At 49.2% G+C, this 14,659-nt stretch overlaps 1 protein-coding gene across 2 annotated transcripts in view; it reads right to left on the reverse strand.

Moving 5' to 3' along the window:
• Positions 1 to 14,659, reverse strand: part of LOC126267048 (collagen alpha-1(III) chain-like) — a 178,255-nt gene that overhangs the window by 11,712 nt on the left and 151,884 nt on the right. For both annotated transcript variants that reach the window (XM_049971878.1, XM_049971877.1), the window contains 2 exons: positions 12,490 to 12,762; positions 2,362 to 3,731 (listed from right to left, as the gene is read on the reverse strand). In XM_049971878.1, the coding sequence (XP_049827835.1) occupies positions 2,362 to 3,731; positions 12,490 to 12,762 (1,643 nt within the window). The remainder of the gene's footprint in view (positions 1 to 2,361; positions 3,732 to 12,489; positions 12,763 to 14,659) is intronic.

Below are 14,659 nucleotides of genomic sequence, written 5' to 3' on the forward strand. Positions count from 1 at the left end.
GAGTAAATCATGTATCATTAGCCCTAAAAAAAAACTGCAATATGTTCAGATAACGATGGTGGAGATGGTTAGAATTCACGCACCCTACTCTCCCAACTGGAACTCAAAGGTTCAATAATGTTGATGTCTGTTGACTGTGATGGCCAAGTAAGATGCGGCAATTCATTCTCGTGTTCAGAAAATCAGTCCTGGACGATGCGAGCTGTGTGAACTGCCGTGGGATGACCCTGTTAACCAAAATGGTCGAATAACCCGTGGCAATAATGTGACTTTGCAGAGTAACAACAGGTGCCATGAAATACCACGATATGGCTACCCAAATTATCACCGAACTTCCGCCATGTTTCACTTTTGGGACGTAAAGACGGCCAGAAGCCGGAAATAGTGTGAAGCAAGACTCATCCGACCACATGACATTCTTCCATTGCTCCATTATCCAGGTTTATGACTTCGGCACTACGTTTTCCTGTTAAGGGCGTTTGCATCACTGACCAGTGGTTTTTGAATTCCAAAAAAGTGGCTCTGAGCACTATGGGACTCAACTGCTGTGGTCATAAGTCCCCTAGAACTTAGAAATACTTAAACCTAACTAACCTAAGGACATCACACACATCCATGCCCGAGGCAGGACTCGAACCTGCGACCGTAGCAGTCGCACGGTTCCGGACTGCGCGCCTAGAACCGCGAGACCACCGCGGCCTTTTGAATTCCAGATCGCCCTGCAGTTTCCTGCTCCCGGAGCTCCCTTCGTGCTGTTTTGGTGATCGGAGGGTTCGCAATTGCGACATTCTGTTCTGCAGTGACTTTTTCAGCGGTCGTCCCTTTTATTGTCCGTCACGATCGTTCAACACGCACTTACGTCCACCGTCTGACTTAGCGGATGATGTTTTTTTGCTTTTCTTGAACGTGGTACAAATGCTCGTTACGGTACCACTTGGAACGCCAAACACTTCAGCTACCTAGATGCACACACCATGCGACCTTGTATCATTGAAATTCACATACCTTCGACATAATGCACTCATAACTAAACAGAAAACTTTTGAGCATGACTGATGCATGCAACGTATTGAGGGCATTGCACAGGTGCCGTTAGTGGTAGAATACAACAGCGTAACCGACAGGTTTAGCTAGGATCTACATTTCTGTTCAACCGTGCATTTCTTGCTGCAGTGTTGCCTATTTTTGTCCACCCCTGCACACTGAGATGACAAAACTCATGCGGTAGTGATATGCACATATACAAATGGCTGTAGTATCTCGTACACAATGTACAAAAGAATAATGCATCATTGGAACTGAGAGTGATTCACGTGAAAAGTTTTTCAGATGTGACTATGGCCGCACGACGGGAATTAACGGTCTTTGAATGCGGAATGGTAGTTGGGGCCAGACGCATGGGAATCGTTAGGGAATTCAGTATTCCGAGACTGACTGTGTCAAGAGTATGACGAGAATACCAACTTCCAGATATTACCCATCATCACAACAAGACAGCGACTGACGCCTTTCACGTAACGGCTGAGGGCGTTTGCATAGACTTGTTAGTGTTAACATACAAGCAAAACTGCGCGAAATACCGGCAGAAATCAATGTGGGACGTACGACGAACGTATCCGCTAGGACGGTGCAATGAAATGTGGCGTTAATGAGCTATGGAAGCAGGCGAGGCCTTTGTCAACAGCACAACATCACCCCAGCGCCTCTCTTGGGCTCGTGACGACTGTAAAACCGTGTCCTGGTCAGATGAGTGCCGATTTCAGTTGGTAAGAGCTGACAGTAGGCGTAGGGTGTGGCGCAGGTCCCAAGCAGCCAAGAAACCAAGTTCTCGACAAGGCACTGTGCAAGCTGGTGGTGGCACCATAATGGTGTGGGCCGTGTTTACATGAAATGGATAGATGCTCCGGTTCAACTGAATCCATCACTGACTAGAAATGGCTCTGTTCGACTACTTAAAGGCCATCTGCAGCCATTCGTAGACTCCATGTTCCCAAACAAAGACGGAATTTTTACGGATGACAATGCGCCATGCCAATGGGCCACAATTTTCCGTAATTAGTTTGAAGAACTGGAAAATTCGAGCCAATAATTTAGCCATCCACATAGTCCGACATGAATCCAATCGAACATTTGCGGGACGTAATTGAGACGCCAGTTGGTACACAAAATCCTGCGCCGGTAACAAATCGGCAATTATGGACGGCCATAGCGACAGCATAGGTCAATATTTCTGCAGGGAACTACCGACGACTCGCCGAATCCGTGCCACGTCGAGCTGCTGCACTACGCCGGGCAAAAGGTCAGACACGGTATTAGGATGTTATCCTCGACCAGTGTATGCTGGACAAAATAGAGGCTTACCCTGGAGAGCCAGGCACGCTCTGTCCCGGCTGCAGCAGCACCTCCTTGCCCGACGACGACGACGACGACGATGACGAGGAGGAGGAGTCCTGCCTGACGAGCACGGCCTTGCCGCCGGAGCCCGCGACGTAGATGCCCTGCGCCTGGCTGGGCGCGCCGCCCCTGCCGCCCGCCGACACGACGGAGCCGCCGCTGCTACCCCCTAGGTGGACGTTCTGCGTCTGGCCGCCGGGCGGCGCCTGCACGCGCCGGGTGCCGCTGCCCGCCGTCACCGTGCCGTGCGGGCCCGCCGACAGCGTGCGCTGGCCGCCGCCGCCGTCTCCGTTGCGGAACAGGTGCCGCGAGGGCGCCGACGGCCCCGACGCCACATCCTCGTCCTCGTAGTCTCCGGAGCCGTCGTAGTCGCTACCCTCCCCGGCCCCCGACTCGGGGAAGCCGCCGCCGGAAGGGGGCATCGACTGGCCGCCGCCAGACGGAGGCACGGCGTGTCCACCGCCCGAAGGAGGCACGGCTTGTCCACCGCCCGAAGGAGGCATTGAGTGTCCGCTGCCCGAAGGAGGCATTGCGTGGCCACTACCGGAAGGAGGCATTGCGTGGCCACTACCGGAAGGAGGCATTGCGTGGCCACTACCGGAAGGAGGCATTGCGTGGCCACTACCGGAAGGAGGCATTGCGTGTCCGCTACCAGAGGGAGGCAGGGCGTGGCTCCCAGCAGAGCCGGAGGGCCCGGAGTAGCCACCGCGGCCGGAAGGAGGCATGTACGAAGAGTCGGCCCCCGACGGCGCAGAGGTCCCGAAGCGGTAGCCGCCCCCGCCGCCCCCGCCGCCCCCGCCGCCCCCGCCGCCCCCGGTAGTCCCCATCGCGTGTCCACCGGCACCCCTCACCCCGCTCGTGTCGAGGTGCGCCCCGCCAGCGTGCCTACCGTTTCCCGCACCCATGCCGGCGCCGCTTCCGCGTCCATTACTGGTCGGCATTCCCAGGCCACTGCCGATACCGCCTCCGCCGCCTCCAACTCCTCCACCGCCTCCACCCATGCCGCCTCCGTTGAAGCCGCTGCCACCTCCACCTGCGGCACCTCCGCCTCCACCCATCGCGCCTCCAGCCGAGCCAGTGCCGCCGCCGCCGCCGCCGCCGGCTAGTGCTCCGCTCCCGGCGTCACTACCCGCCGCTGCCCCTCCGAAAGGCAGCTGTCCACCGCCGATGGCGCTGCCGAATGGCCTCCAGCGCTGCTCCTCGGGCGCGACGCCCCCGCCTCCGCCTACAGCGCCGCCCCCGCCACCGGCGCCGGCGACCGCCGCCCCCTGCCCTGCACTGGATCCTGCTTGCGCGGCTCCAGAGTAGCTCAGTCCTTGGCGGAACGAGCCCTGCACCTGCACATCATAAAGGGCGTAAGCTGTGGAAACTAAATTACGATCAGTATTACAAGTATAGCCGGCCGAAGTGGCCGTGCGGTTCTAGGCGCTGCAGTGTGGAACCGCAAGACCGCTGCGGTCGCAGGTTCGAATCCTGCCTCGGGCATGGATGTGTGTGCTGTCCTTAGGTTAGTTAGGTTTAACTAGTTCTAAGTTCTAGAGGACTAATGACCTCAGATGTTGAGTCCCATAGTGCTCAGAGCCATTACAAGTATATGAATGCGTGGTGTCTGCCATTTCGGACACCACGTGTGCATACAGTGTGTTTGAAAAAGAACTCCTTAACTTTAATGTGTCCTAGAATCTGTGCAAAGTGGCATACACTATTCCAGTTCGTAATGTTTGATTCATTTACTTTCCAAGTTTGGCTCCTCTTCAATTGTCAGGTCCGCTTGACGTTGAGACGGTACCAGTGCTGTTTTCTTTCTCTGTTCCTTCAGTTCAGTCCCAGCGTGCGTGCAGTGCAGTGCAGAGCACCTCAGCAACAATGTGTACTCCGCAACGGAAAGTACAGTGTGTTATTTGGCTTGTGAAAACTGAGTCAGTTATGACAGTTCAAAAATGGCTCTGAGCACTATGGGACTTAGCTTCTGAGGTCATCAGTCCCCTAGAACTTAGAACTACTTAAACCTAACTGACCTAAGGACATCACACACACCCACGCCCGAGGCAGGATTCGAACCTGCGACCGTAGCGGTCGCGCGGTTCCAGACTGTAGCGCCTAGAACCGCTCGGCCACACCGCCCGGCGCCGAGTGCGTAAGGTACTCTGTGTGATGTTGTGCGTAAAAGACTTTAGTTGTGCGCCTATAAATTGCAACTGTTACATGATATAGAACCTACTGATAAAATCAAAAAATTTATGACTTTGCTGTTGACCTTCTGCACAGAATTGAAGACGATGTCATTTTTTTAAAAAGATTCTTTTCAGATGAGGCTACATTTCACGTCAGTGGAACAGTTAATCGTCACAACTGCAGAATTTGTGGGGCAGAGCACCCACATGATGTTATTGAGCATCAACCCCACTGAACTTTTTGTTTTGGGGCCACATAAAAAAGTGTTGTGTGCAGTTAACAGATCAGAGACATCAATCATTTACGGGAAAGAATCGTCGCGGCGGTTGGGATAGTTACACGTGAAATCTTGGTGAATACGTGGTGAGAAGTGGAATGTCGTCTCGACGTGTGCAGGACAACAAATGGAGCCCACGTTGAAGTCTACTAACATTAAAAAAGACTTGAAGGAATTCTCTTTCCTAATATGTACTGGTTGATGTAATTTTTCATTAATTTCCCCATTAAATTTATACTCAAAACTAGGGAGTTCTTTTTCAGACACCCTGATAATTGACTCGATACGATGGGCAATGAATCCACAATCTTCTGTTTGGGTGCACACTGAAGTTCAACCTCCAGCGGTAATCTAAAAGTAGCGACCACAGAGGAAATGGACAGGGACTGAAGATGGGTGGTGCTGGGTGGGAATGTGAGTCGACAGGGGAACTTGCCGAGATAATCCGCGCATTTGCCACAAACACGGTATTTGGGCGTTGCAGTGGTTAACGCAACTGCCTAGTACGTTGGAAATCCTGGGTTTGAGTCCCAGTTTGGTACACATTTTCACTCGTCACCGCTGATTTCACATAAAGTCTCCATGAAGCTGATATCATTAGTTCCTTTCCTTTCCTTTCCCTTCCTTTCCCTTCCCTTCCTTTACATTCCCTACCTTTATCCCCCCTCCATCTTCCATTTACATAATATTACAGGTCCATTGCATGTATGGAACCACCGTCGCTGCAAATTTACTGAGGGAAGTGAAATAGCCTCACTGACCGTGAGAGTATTGCGTGTATTTGCTCGTCCAGCCGGAAGAACACTCGGAAGATACAGGTGTTCGTTCCATACGTATATTGTGGCAATTCTGTGACTTACCTCGATTTTGTTGTGTTTTGGCTGGCTCTTTGCTCCCTCACACATATAATAAGGGGCTTCACCATTCGCTGCCTTCCGTCAGAAATTTTTAAAGCTTCCCTTGTCTCCGATATAAGAATATGTCATTTACGAGATTTTCTGCAGAGCTTTTAGTTTAGGCATAGGTAGTTATGACTTTGACCCGGTGTTCATTACTTTTACCTCTCTGAAGACACAATCGAGTTGTTAAATTCGCTGACATGTATGCCATTTGATTTTTAGACGTTGATCGTGTAATGTGCAGCTTTACTTGAAACGTGAACCAAAGGATTTTAATGTAGTTTACGCTAGCACAGTGACAAACCCGTAAACATTTTTTTTTTTCATTTTACAGACGAAATTCACGTCTGTGAAATTAAGTTTCAATGTCATTTGACGACAATGCTAAATGTAATTCATATTTTAACGTTTTTTGTGCTCACTACTGATGTACGACGTCTATTTAAAAAATCCTGGAATGGTGTGTTGGAGCGAAACGCGGTTGGCATGCCTGCACACATCTGTGTTTAACGTGTAACTGCCGGAAGTTTGTTTTTTGTGCATCTGTTAGCTATTGTTCAGTGATGTACTGAGTAGAACATTGCATCGCACAGTTTGTGAATTTCGAGACGGCAGAGTAAGACGAGCAACGCGTGTGCATTAAATTTTGCGTGAACCTCAAGAAAACCTTTACAGAGACACACCAAATGAAGCAGGAAGCTTACGGCGATGAGTACTTAAGCCGTACTCGCTCTTACGAATGATTCAGACGGTTTAAGAATGGCCGGGTGGAAGTTACAGATGATCCTCGTTCAGGATGCCCTTCAACGTCTACCGACGACGCTCTTGTCAACGGAAGTGTGCGTGCCAGTTGGAGACTGGCCCCCTGATAGATTTCACAAGAACGTGACATTTCAGTTGGATCGTGTCATGAAATCCTGACACTGCATCTTGGAATGCACCGTGTTGCCGCCAAGTTCGTCCCGCGGCTCATGAGTCAGGACCAGAAAGAAGAGCTTTTGGATCGCGCAAATGAGAACGAGATATTCCACAAGAGAATCATAACTGGTGATGAGATGGTTCAAATGGCTCTGAGCACTATGGGACTCAACTGCTGTGGTCATTAGTCCCCTAGAACTTAGAACTACTTAAACCTAACTAACCTAGGGACATCACATACATCCATGCCCAAGGCAGGATTCGAACCTGCGACCGTAGCAGTCGCACGGTTCCGGACTGCGCGCCTAGAACCGCGAGACCACCGCGGCCGGCCTGGTGATGAGACGTGGGTGACGTGGGTCTGCGGTTATAACGTTGAGACTAAAAAAGAGAGAAAGGTTCTCCAGGTCCAAAAAAGCTCGCCAAGTCAAGTCAAATGACAAAGCCATGATGATAGTTTTTTTTTTTTTTTTTTTTTTTTTTTTTTTTTTTTTTTTTTTTTTTTTACTTTGAAGGATTAGTTGATCATGAATTCGTGCCACAGGGACAAACTGTTAGTCTTTGGTACTATCTGGACGTTTTGCGACCTCTCCGAGAAAATATGAGAAGGAACGATCTGAAATGTAGCGGGACATTTCACGGCTCTTGTATCGCGATAACGCACCTTCACATTTATCCCTATTGGTGTGTGACTGTTGCACGAAAAACGAAATCACTTTGCTGCCTCATCTTCTGTACTCTCCAGACCTGTCCCCTGTGGACTTTTTTATATTTCCAGAGCTGAAAACCCCGTCGAAAGGACGAAGATTTGCAACGATAGACGAGGTAAAAGAAAATTGGCAGACGGCGCTTCGCGCGATCCAGCAAGGGGCGTACCAAGACTGCTTCCGGTAGTGAAAACGGCGCTTGGAGCGGCGTACTAATTGTGGAGGAGAGTATTTCGAACAAGACCATGCACAATAAGTGAAAAGTAAGTGTAGAAAAAGTTTCTGGACAAAGTTCCGCGATTTTTTCAATAGACCTCATATATAAAAGTTGTGTCCCTTTCCACCATTTTGATAAGTAACCTTTATTGGGTATACCATTAGATGCTGCTTCTTTCTCGCAGTAATATGCAGAAGGTATAACACGAGAACACAGTTTTTCACTCTGATGGAGGTGTGTAAAAAGTTTTATGTACATTTCTGACATTATTTTTACAGTCTTGAAGCTATTATATCTTTTGTCGTTTGTTTCACTACCAGGTGGCTTGTAAATTCCCAAGAGGGAGAAATTAGCTAATTGTGCAAAAACATTAAATAAAGTGTTTATTTCAAAAATGAAAACCATCTACGCGGGAGTTGGTTTCCCTCAACAGATCACTGTTACGTTGATCATACAATGTAGTACGACATCATATCTACAGTGCGATATTACAGTTATTACGAATTACGATGCAAATGACGACAATGAAAATTTGTGCCGGACTGAGACTCGAACCCGGATTTCTGCTTATTGCGAGCGGTCGCCTTACAATGTGGCTATCCGAGGACGACTCACAGCCAGACCCAAACTTTGATGTATCGTCAACCAGATGTCTACAATCTCTACTGCTACATCCGTTATGTATGTTCCCGTGCACGTCAGACATTTTACTAGAAGGTCGCTTCCAGGTGTCGGCGGAGAAATACGGTATTGCAGTGCCTGTGTTACGATGTAAAGTTCCGTCGGACATGTATACATTTAAAATGGTTCAAATGGCTCTGAGCACTATGCGACTCAACTTCTGAGGTCATCAGTCGCCTAGAACTTAGAACTACTTAAAGCTAACTAACCTAAGGACATCACACACATCCATGCCCGAGGCAGGATTCGAACCTGCGACCGTAGCTGTATGCATTGTATAATGTTTTATACTGAAACTATCATTTCTTGTCCACGTCGAATGACTTCATCGTTGGCTATCTGGTTTCTGATACCTGAAGCACGGAGGCTCAGGCTTTTGCCCTGCCTGAAGATGATGAATCGATATTTCTGTAATCTTCCTAAACGGATTGTGACTGGGACCTACTACGCTGCCTTTGAGATATTAATTAGGTGGTCGTGATTCAGTGATACTCTGTATGTAAAACACCAATTACTGATACAGTTGTAAATGGATTGATTTCTTTGCCCCTGCATATCAGCAACATTGACTGGATATGCCAGCTGCTATTAAAGCCGGAGCCGTCCATGCCTTGTGACAGTCCGTGCGGCTGCCCCGTCGGAGATTCGAGTCCTCCCTCGGGTATGGGTGTGTGTGTTGTCAATAGCGTAAGTTAGTTTAAATTGACCTGTACACTGGTAGAACGTAAATAGCAGGCAATGAAACACAAGATTCACAGTGAAGTCTAGTGGTAAGAAAATAATTTTCGCGCCGCCAGTAACACAGAGCATGGGCAACTAGGGGGCAAACACAAGAAAATACACCGTTCACCCAAAACGTTCCGACACTGTTTTATCCCTGAGGTATAAGAGGCGTTAGCGCGTCGACATCGGTGGCGGATTGAACTAACAACAGTAACAACAGATGTGCGTTCGGCCACTCAGTTGCGAACAGGCGGTGTCACGTAGTGGACGTGCGATCATAGTGTGTCAGCGTTACTGTGCCACGAATCACAATGGAGCAATATCTGAAAATGAAGTGTTCAAGACGTTCTCTGGAATGCCCGAAGAAGATAAAAATCTGTGCAGAGTTTACCCCGTACACCTTCACTAACTTACAAAAACAACAAATTATCAAGGCTGAGGAGACTTGGTGTCATCCATCCGAACGCACCACAGAACGACAAAGTGCAGAAACTCGAATCAAGACTTTGACGACGTAACTGACATTCAATACCCCAAAGAAAGACTTCCGACAGTTTTACATGTTTCTATGTTCGTTCTGTGCATTGCATTCAAGTGGGTGGGTGGGAGACCATGTAGAAGCATTAATACCACCATTTTAACTCTTATCTCAATCCAGCCTTGATACTTTTTGGACTAACGGGTATGAGGAGTGAAATCTGTTCGTCTATTCATACGTGTCTATACATGGTGGTCATACACAGGCTGAACAACTGTGAGGGTAGGCTATGCTGAGGAAGAATGGTTGCACCGTTTCCGAGGTAATTAGCCTTGAAGTTACCCACGCAAATTCAAGCGGGCCGTTAGATAAAATTAGTGTCAGTTGTCCTCATAGCGTAGATGATTAGTGCAAGAGACTGCTCAGCCTTTGGCTTGGGTTCGATCCTTACTACCGTTCCGTGTCCAATCTCTGTACCGCTCTCTAATTCGGTTTTAGGAAATAAAGAGAAGAACACATTTAGCGACACCGTTCCTGGCAGTCTGCTTGAATTTGCGAGTGCAAAGGCCAGATTGGATAACTTTAATGCTAATGAACTCGGAAACGACCCAACACATTGAATTTTTTCTTAACATTTACTTCTAAGCACAGCCTACCCAGCAACACCCTTACAAGCTTTTCAGACTGTTTCTGAAGTTATATACGAGGCGTTTTTTTTAAGTAAGATGAAATTTAAAAAAGACGTGCTGAGATATCTCAATAATTTTATTTTTACATGAAAGCCTGTACCTTAATCTACGCACTGACGCCATTACAGTCTGAATCTTCCTTGTTTACGTTGTGTACTGAGTGTTTAAGATGCCTACGATAATCGCGAGTCCCGCCGACTATGAAGTACTGGCTGTTATAAGATTTCTTAGTGCTAAAGGCCTCGAAGCGATCGACATTCATTGTGAGAGCTGTGCAGATAAAACATTATGAGTGATGGAATGGTAAGAAAGTGGGTGAGAGCATTTAAAGATGGCCGCACAAACGTGCATGATGAACAACCTAGTGGACGTCCTTCGGTCTTTAATGAAAGTTTGGTGCAGGAAGTGGACAATAAGGTGAGAGAAAACAGACGCTCTACGATTTCCTCCTTGCGGAATGACTTTCCTAATGTTTCTCGTCGTGTTATTTATGGCATTGAGATCGAGCATTTGAATTACCGAAAATTGTGCGCACGTTGGGTACCGAAAATGTCGACGGATGTGCACAAAACCAAACGTTTAGACAGTGCATTGACTTTCCTTGGGCAGTACCACAACGACGGTAATTATTCCTTCAGCCAAATTGTTACGGTCGATGAAACATGGGTGGCCTACGTCACACCAGAATCAAACCAACAGTCCACGGAAGTTGAGCAAGGGCATCGTTTTGCTGCAAGACAATGCCCGTCTGCAGGTGGCGAATCAGAACAAAGTTCTCATCACATGTTTTCGATTTGAAACTCTAGATCATCATCCGTACAGCCCCGATCTTGCGCCTAGTGACTACCATCTGTTCCTGCACTTGAAGAAACACTTGGGCGGTCAGCGTCTTCAAGACGATGACGAAGTCGAAACAGTGGTAATGCAGTGGTTAACAAGTCAGGCGGCAGACTTCTGTGAGGAGTGTATTCAAAAACTGGTATGACAACGTTATGACAAGTGCTTCAATATTGGCGGAAATTATTTAGAAAAGTAGATTAAGGTACAGGCTTTCATGTAAAAATAAAATTGTTGAGATATCTTTCAAGGGAGCCTCCCCATCGCACCCCCCTCAGATTTAGTTATAAGTTGGCACAGTGGATGGGCCTTGAAAAACTGAACACAGATAAATCGAGAAAACAGGAATAAGTTGTGTGACAATATGAAAAAAATAAGCAAAATATACAAATTTAGTGGTCCATGCGCAAGATAGGCAACATCAAGGACTGTATGACCGCAGGAGCGCCGTGGTCCCGTGGTTAGCGTGAGCAGCTGCGGAAGTAGAGATCCTTGGTTCAAGTCTTCCCTCGAGTGAAAAGTATAATTTATTTTTATTTTCAGACAATTATGAAAGTTCAGGCACTCACACACAATCAACTTCGCTCTCCAAAATTGCAGTACATATTCAGATTTGCTTGATTTGCAGGATTTGACGGTCTATACACGGACTGTGCTACTGTGAAACTGTTGCATTCATTTGTTGCAGTTTATGTGACAAACTTTTGTTTTCATCACTTTTTGGGGAGTGATTATCACATCTACGAGAAAACCTAAATCGGGCAAAGTAGAAGAATCTTTTTACCCATTCGCCAAGTGTACAAGTTAGGTGGATCGACAACATATTCCTGTCATGTGACGCACATGCCGTTACCAGTGTTGTATAGAGTATATCAGACGTGTTTTCCTGTGGAGGAATCGGTTGACCTATGGCCTTGCGATCAAATGTTTTGGGTTCCCATTGGAGAGGCACGTCCTTTCGTCTACTAATCGCACGGTTTTACCGTGCGGTCGTAAAACACAGACAATAAACTTATTACAGTGAACAGAGACGTCAATGAACGAACGGACAGATGATAACTTTGCAAAACTAAAAAAGTAATATTCTCACTCGCGGGAGGACTCGAACCAAGGACCTTCCATTCCGCAGCTACACACGCTAGCCGCGGGACCACGCCGCTCCTGAGCTCTCTCTCTTTGGTGTTGCCTATCTTGCACATGGACTACTCAGTTTGTATATTTTGCTTATTTTTTTCATAGTTCCAAACAAATTCTTCCTGTTTACTCGATTGGTCTGTGTTCAGTTTTTCAAGGCCTATCCACTGTGCTAACTTATAACTAAATCTGAGGAGGGTGCGATGGGGAGGTTCCCTTATTAGCACGTCTTTTTTTAATTTCAAAACGGTACTTAAAAAAACACGCCTCGTACTCGTGACGCTTGTACGGTTACATTCATTAGAGCGGTATCACTAATAAACACAGTGTGTAGCAGTAACAGCGGCAGCAGTGCAGTACCTGCGTCTGGCTCTGGCCGGAGAGCGCGCCGGTCTGCGCGGAGGCGCTGCCGCCGCCGAGGAAGGGCGACCGCTGGCCGCCGTTGCCGTTGGCCTGGGCGCCGCGCGGCGAGAAGCCGACCTGCGCCTGCGAGCTGGTGGAGCCGGCGCCGCGCGCCTGCGCGTCGGCCAGCCCGCCCGCCTGCCCCGCCTGCACCTGCGACGACGTGCCGTGGCCCCAGCCGCCGCTCTGCGCCTGCGCCGCCGTCGCGCCCGACGACGACCCCACCTGCACCTGCACCACCTCTCCACGTCCAACACCGCTTTGTCTAGAAGCCTCGACGCGGCAACAGATCTGATCTAAAGTATCCGGACTCCAGTTAGTGGACATTAGTATAAGGTGTGTTCACCCTTCGCCTTTATGACGGTTTGAACTCCAGGGCGGCATTTTCAATTAGGTGTCTGTATCTCTGAGGAGAAGTGGCAGCCCATCCTCCCACAAGAGGCTAACCCAAACAAGGTAGTGATGTTGGAGGCTGGGATCTGGAGTGAACATCCTAACTCATCCCATAGGGGTTCCACTGGGTTCAGACCGAACTCTGGACAGATCAGTTCATTTCATCAATCTTTTTCTCCTCAAACCATTGCCTCACCGATGCTGCATTACGACAGAGTGCACTGTCCTACCTGTTCGTCTACTGTACATAGTTCAAAATCCTTTAAAACCTGTTCATATCCTTGGGTAACAGAAGAAATATTGAATTTAATTGATGAAAAGAGAAAATACACTCCTGGAAATAGAAAAAAGAACACATTGACACCGGTGTGTCAGACCCACCATACTTGCTCCGGACACTGCGAGAGGGCTGTACAAGCAATGATCACACGCATGACACAGCGGACACACCAGGAACCGCGGTGTTGGCCGTCGAATGGCGCTAGCTGCGCAGCATTTGTGCGCCGCCGCCGTCAGTGTCAGCCAGTTTGCCGTGGCATACGGAGCTCCATCGCAGTCTTTAACACTGGTAGCATGCCGCGACAGCGTGGACGTGAACCGTATGTGCAGTTGACGGACTTTGAGCGAGGGCGTATAGTGGGCATGCGGGAGGCCGGGTGGACGTACCGCCGAATTGCTCAACACGTGGGGCGTGAGGTCTCCACAGTACATCGATGTTGTCGCCAGTGGTGCGGTGCACGTGGAAGGTGCGGCGGAAGGTGCACGTGGCCGTCGACCTGGGACCGGACCGCAGCGACGCACGGATGCACGCCAAGACCGTAGGATCCTACGCAGTGCCGTAGGGGACCGCACCGCCACTTCCCAGCAAATTATGGACACAGTTGCTCCTGGGGTATCGGCGAGGACCATTCGCAACCGTCTCCATGAAGCTGGGCTACGGTCCCGCACACCGTTAGGCCGTCTTCCGCTCACGCCCCAACATCGTGCAGCCCGCCTCCAGTGGTGTCGCGACAGGCGTGAATGGAGGGACGAATGGAGACGTGTCGTCTTCAGCGATGAGAGTCGCTTCTGCCTTGGTGCCAATGATGGTCGTATGCGTGTTTGGCGCCGTGCAGGTGAGCGCCACAATCAGGACTGCATACGACCGAGGCACACAGGGCCAACACCCGGCATCATGGTGTGGGGAGCGATCTCCTACACTGGCCGTACACCTCTGGTGATCGTCGAGGGGACACTGAATAGTGCACGGTACATCCAAACCGTCATCGAACCCATCGTTCTACCATTCCTAGACCGGCAAGGGAACTTGCTGTTCCAACAGGACAATGCACGTCCGCATGTATCCCGTGCCACCCAACGTGCTCTAGAAGGTGTAAGTCAACTACCCTGGCCAGCAAGATCTCCGGATCTGTCCCCCATTGAGCATGTTTGGGACTGGATGATGCGTCGTCTCACGCGGTCTGCACGTCCAGCACGAACGCTCGTCCAACTGAGGCGCCAGGTGGAAATGGCATGGCAAGCCGTTCCACAGGACTACATCCAGCATCTCTACGATCGTCTCCATGGGAGAATAGCAGCCTGCATTGCTGCGAAAGGTGGATATACACTGTACTAGTGCCGACATTGTGCATGCTCTGTTGCCTGTGTCTATGTGCCTGTGATTCTGTCAGTGTGATCATGTGATGTATCAGACCCCAGGAATGTGTCAATAAAGTTTCCCCTTCCTGGGACAATG

This window comes from Schistocerca gregaria, chromosome 4 (genome assembly GCF_023897955.1).
Source record: "Schistocerca gregaria isolate iqSchGreg1 chromosome 4, iqSchGreg1.2, whole genome shotgun sequence".
Lineage (NCBI taxonomy): Eukaryota > Metazoa > Arthropoda > Insecta > Orthoptera > Acrididae > Schistocerca > Schistocerca gregaria.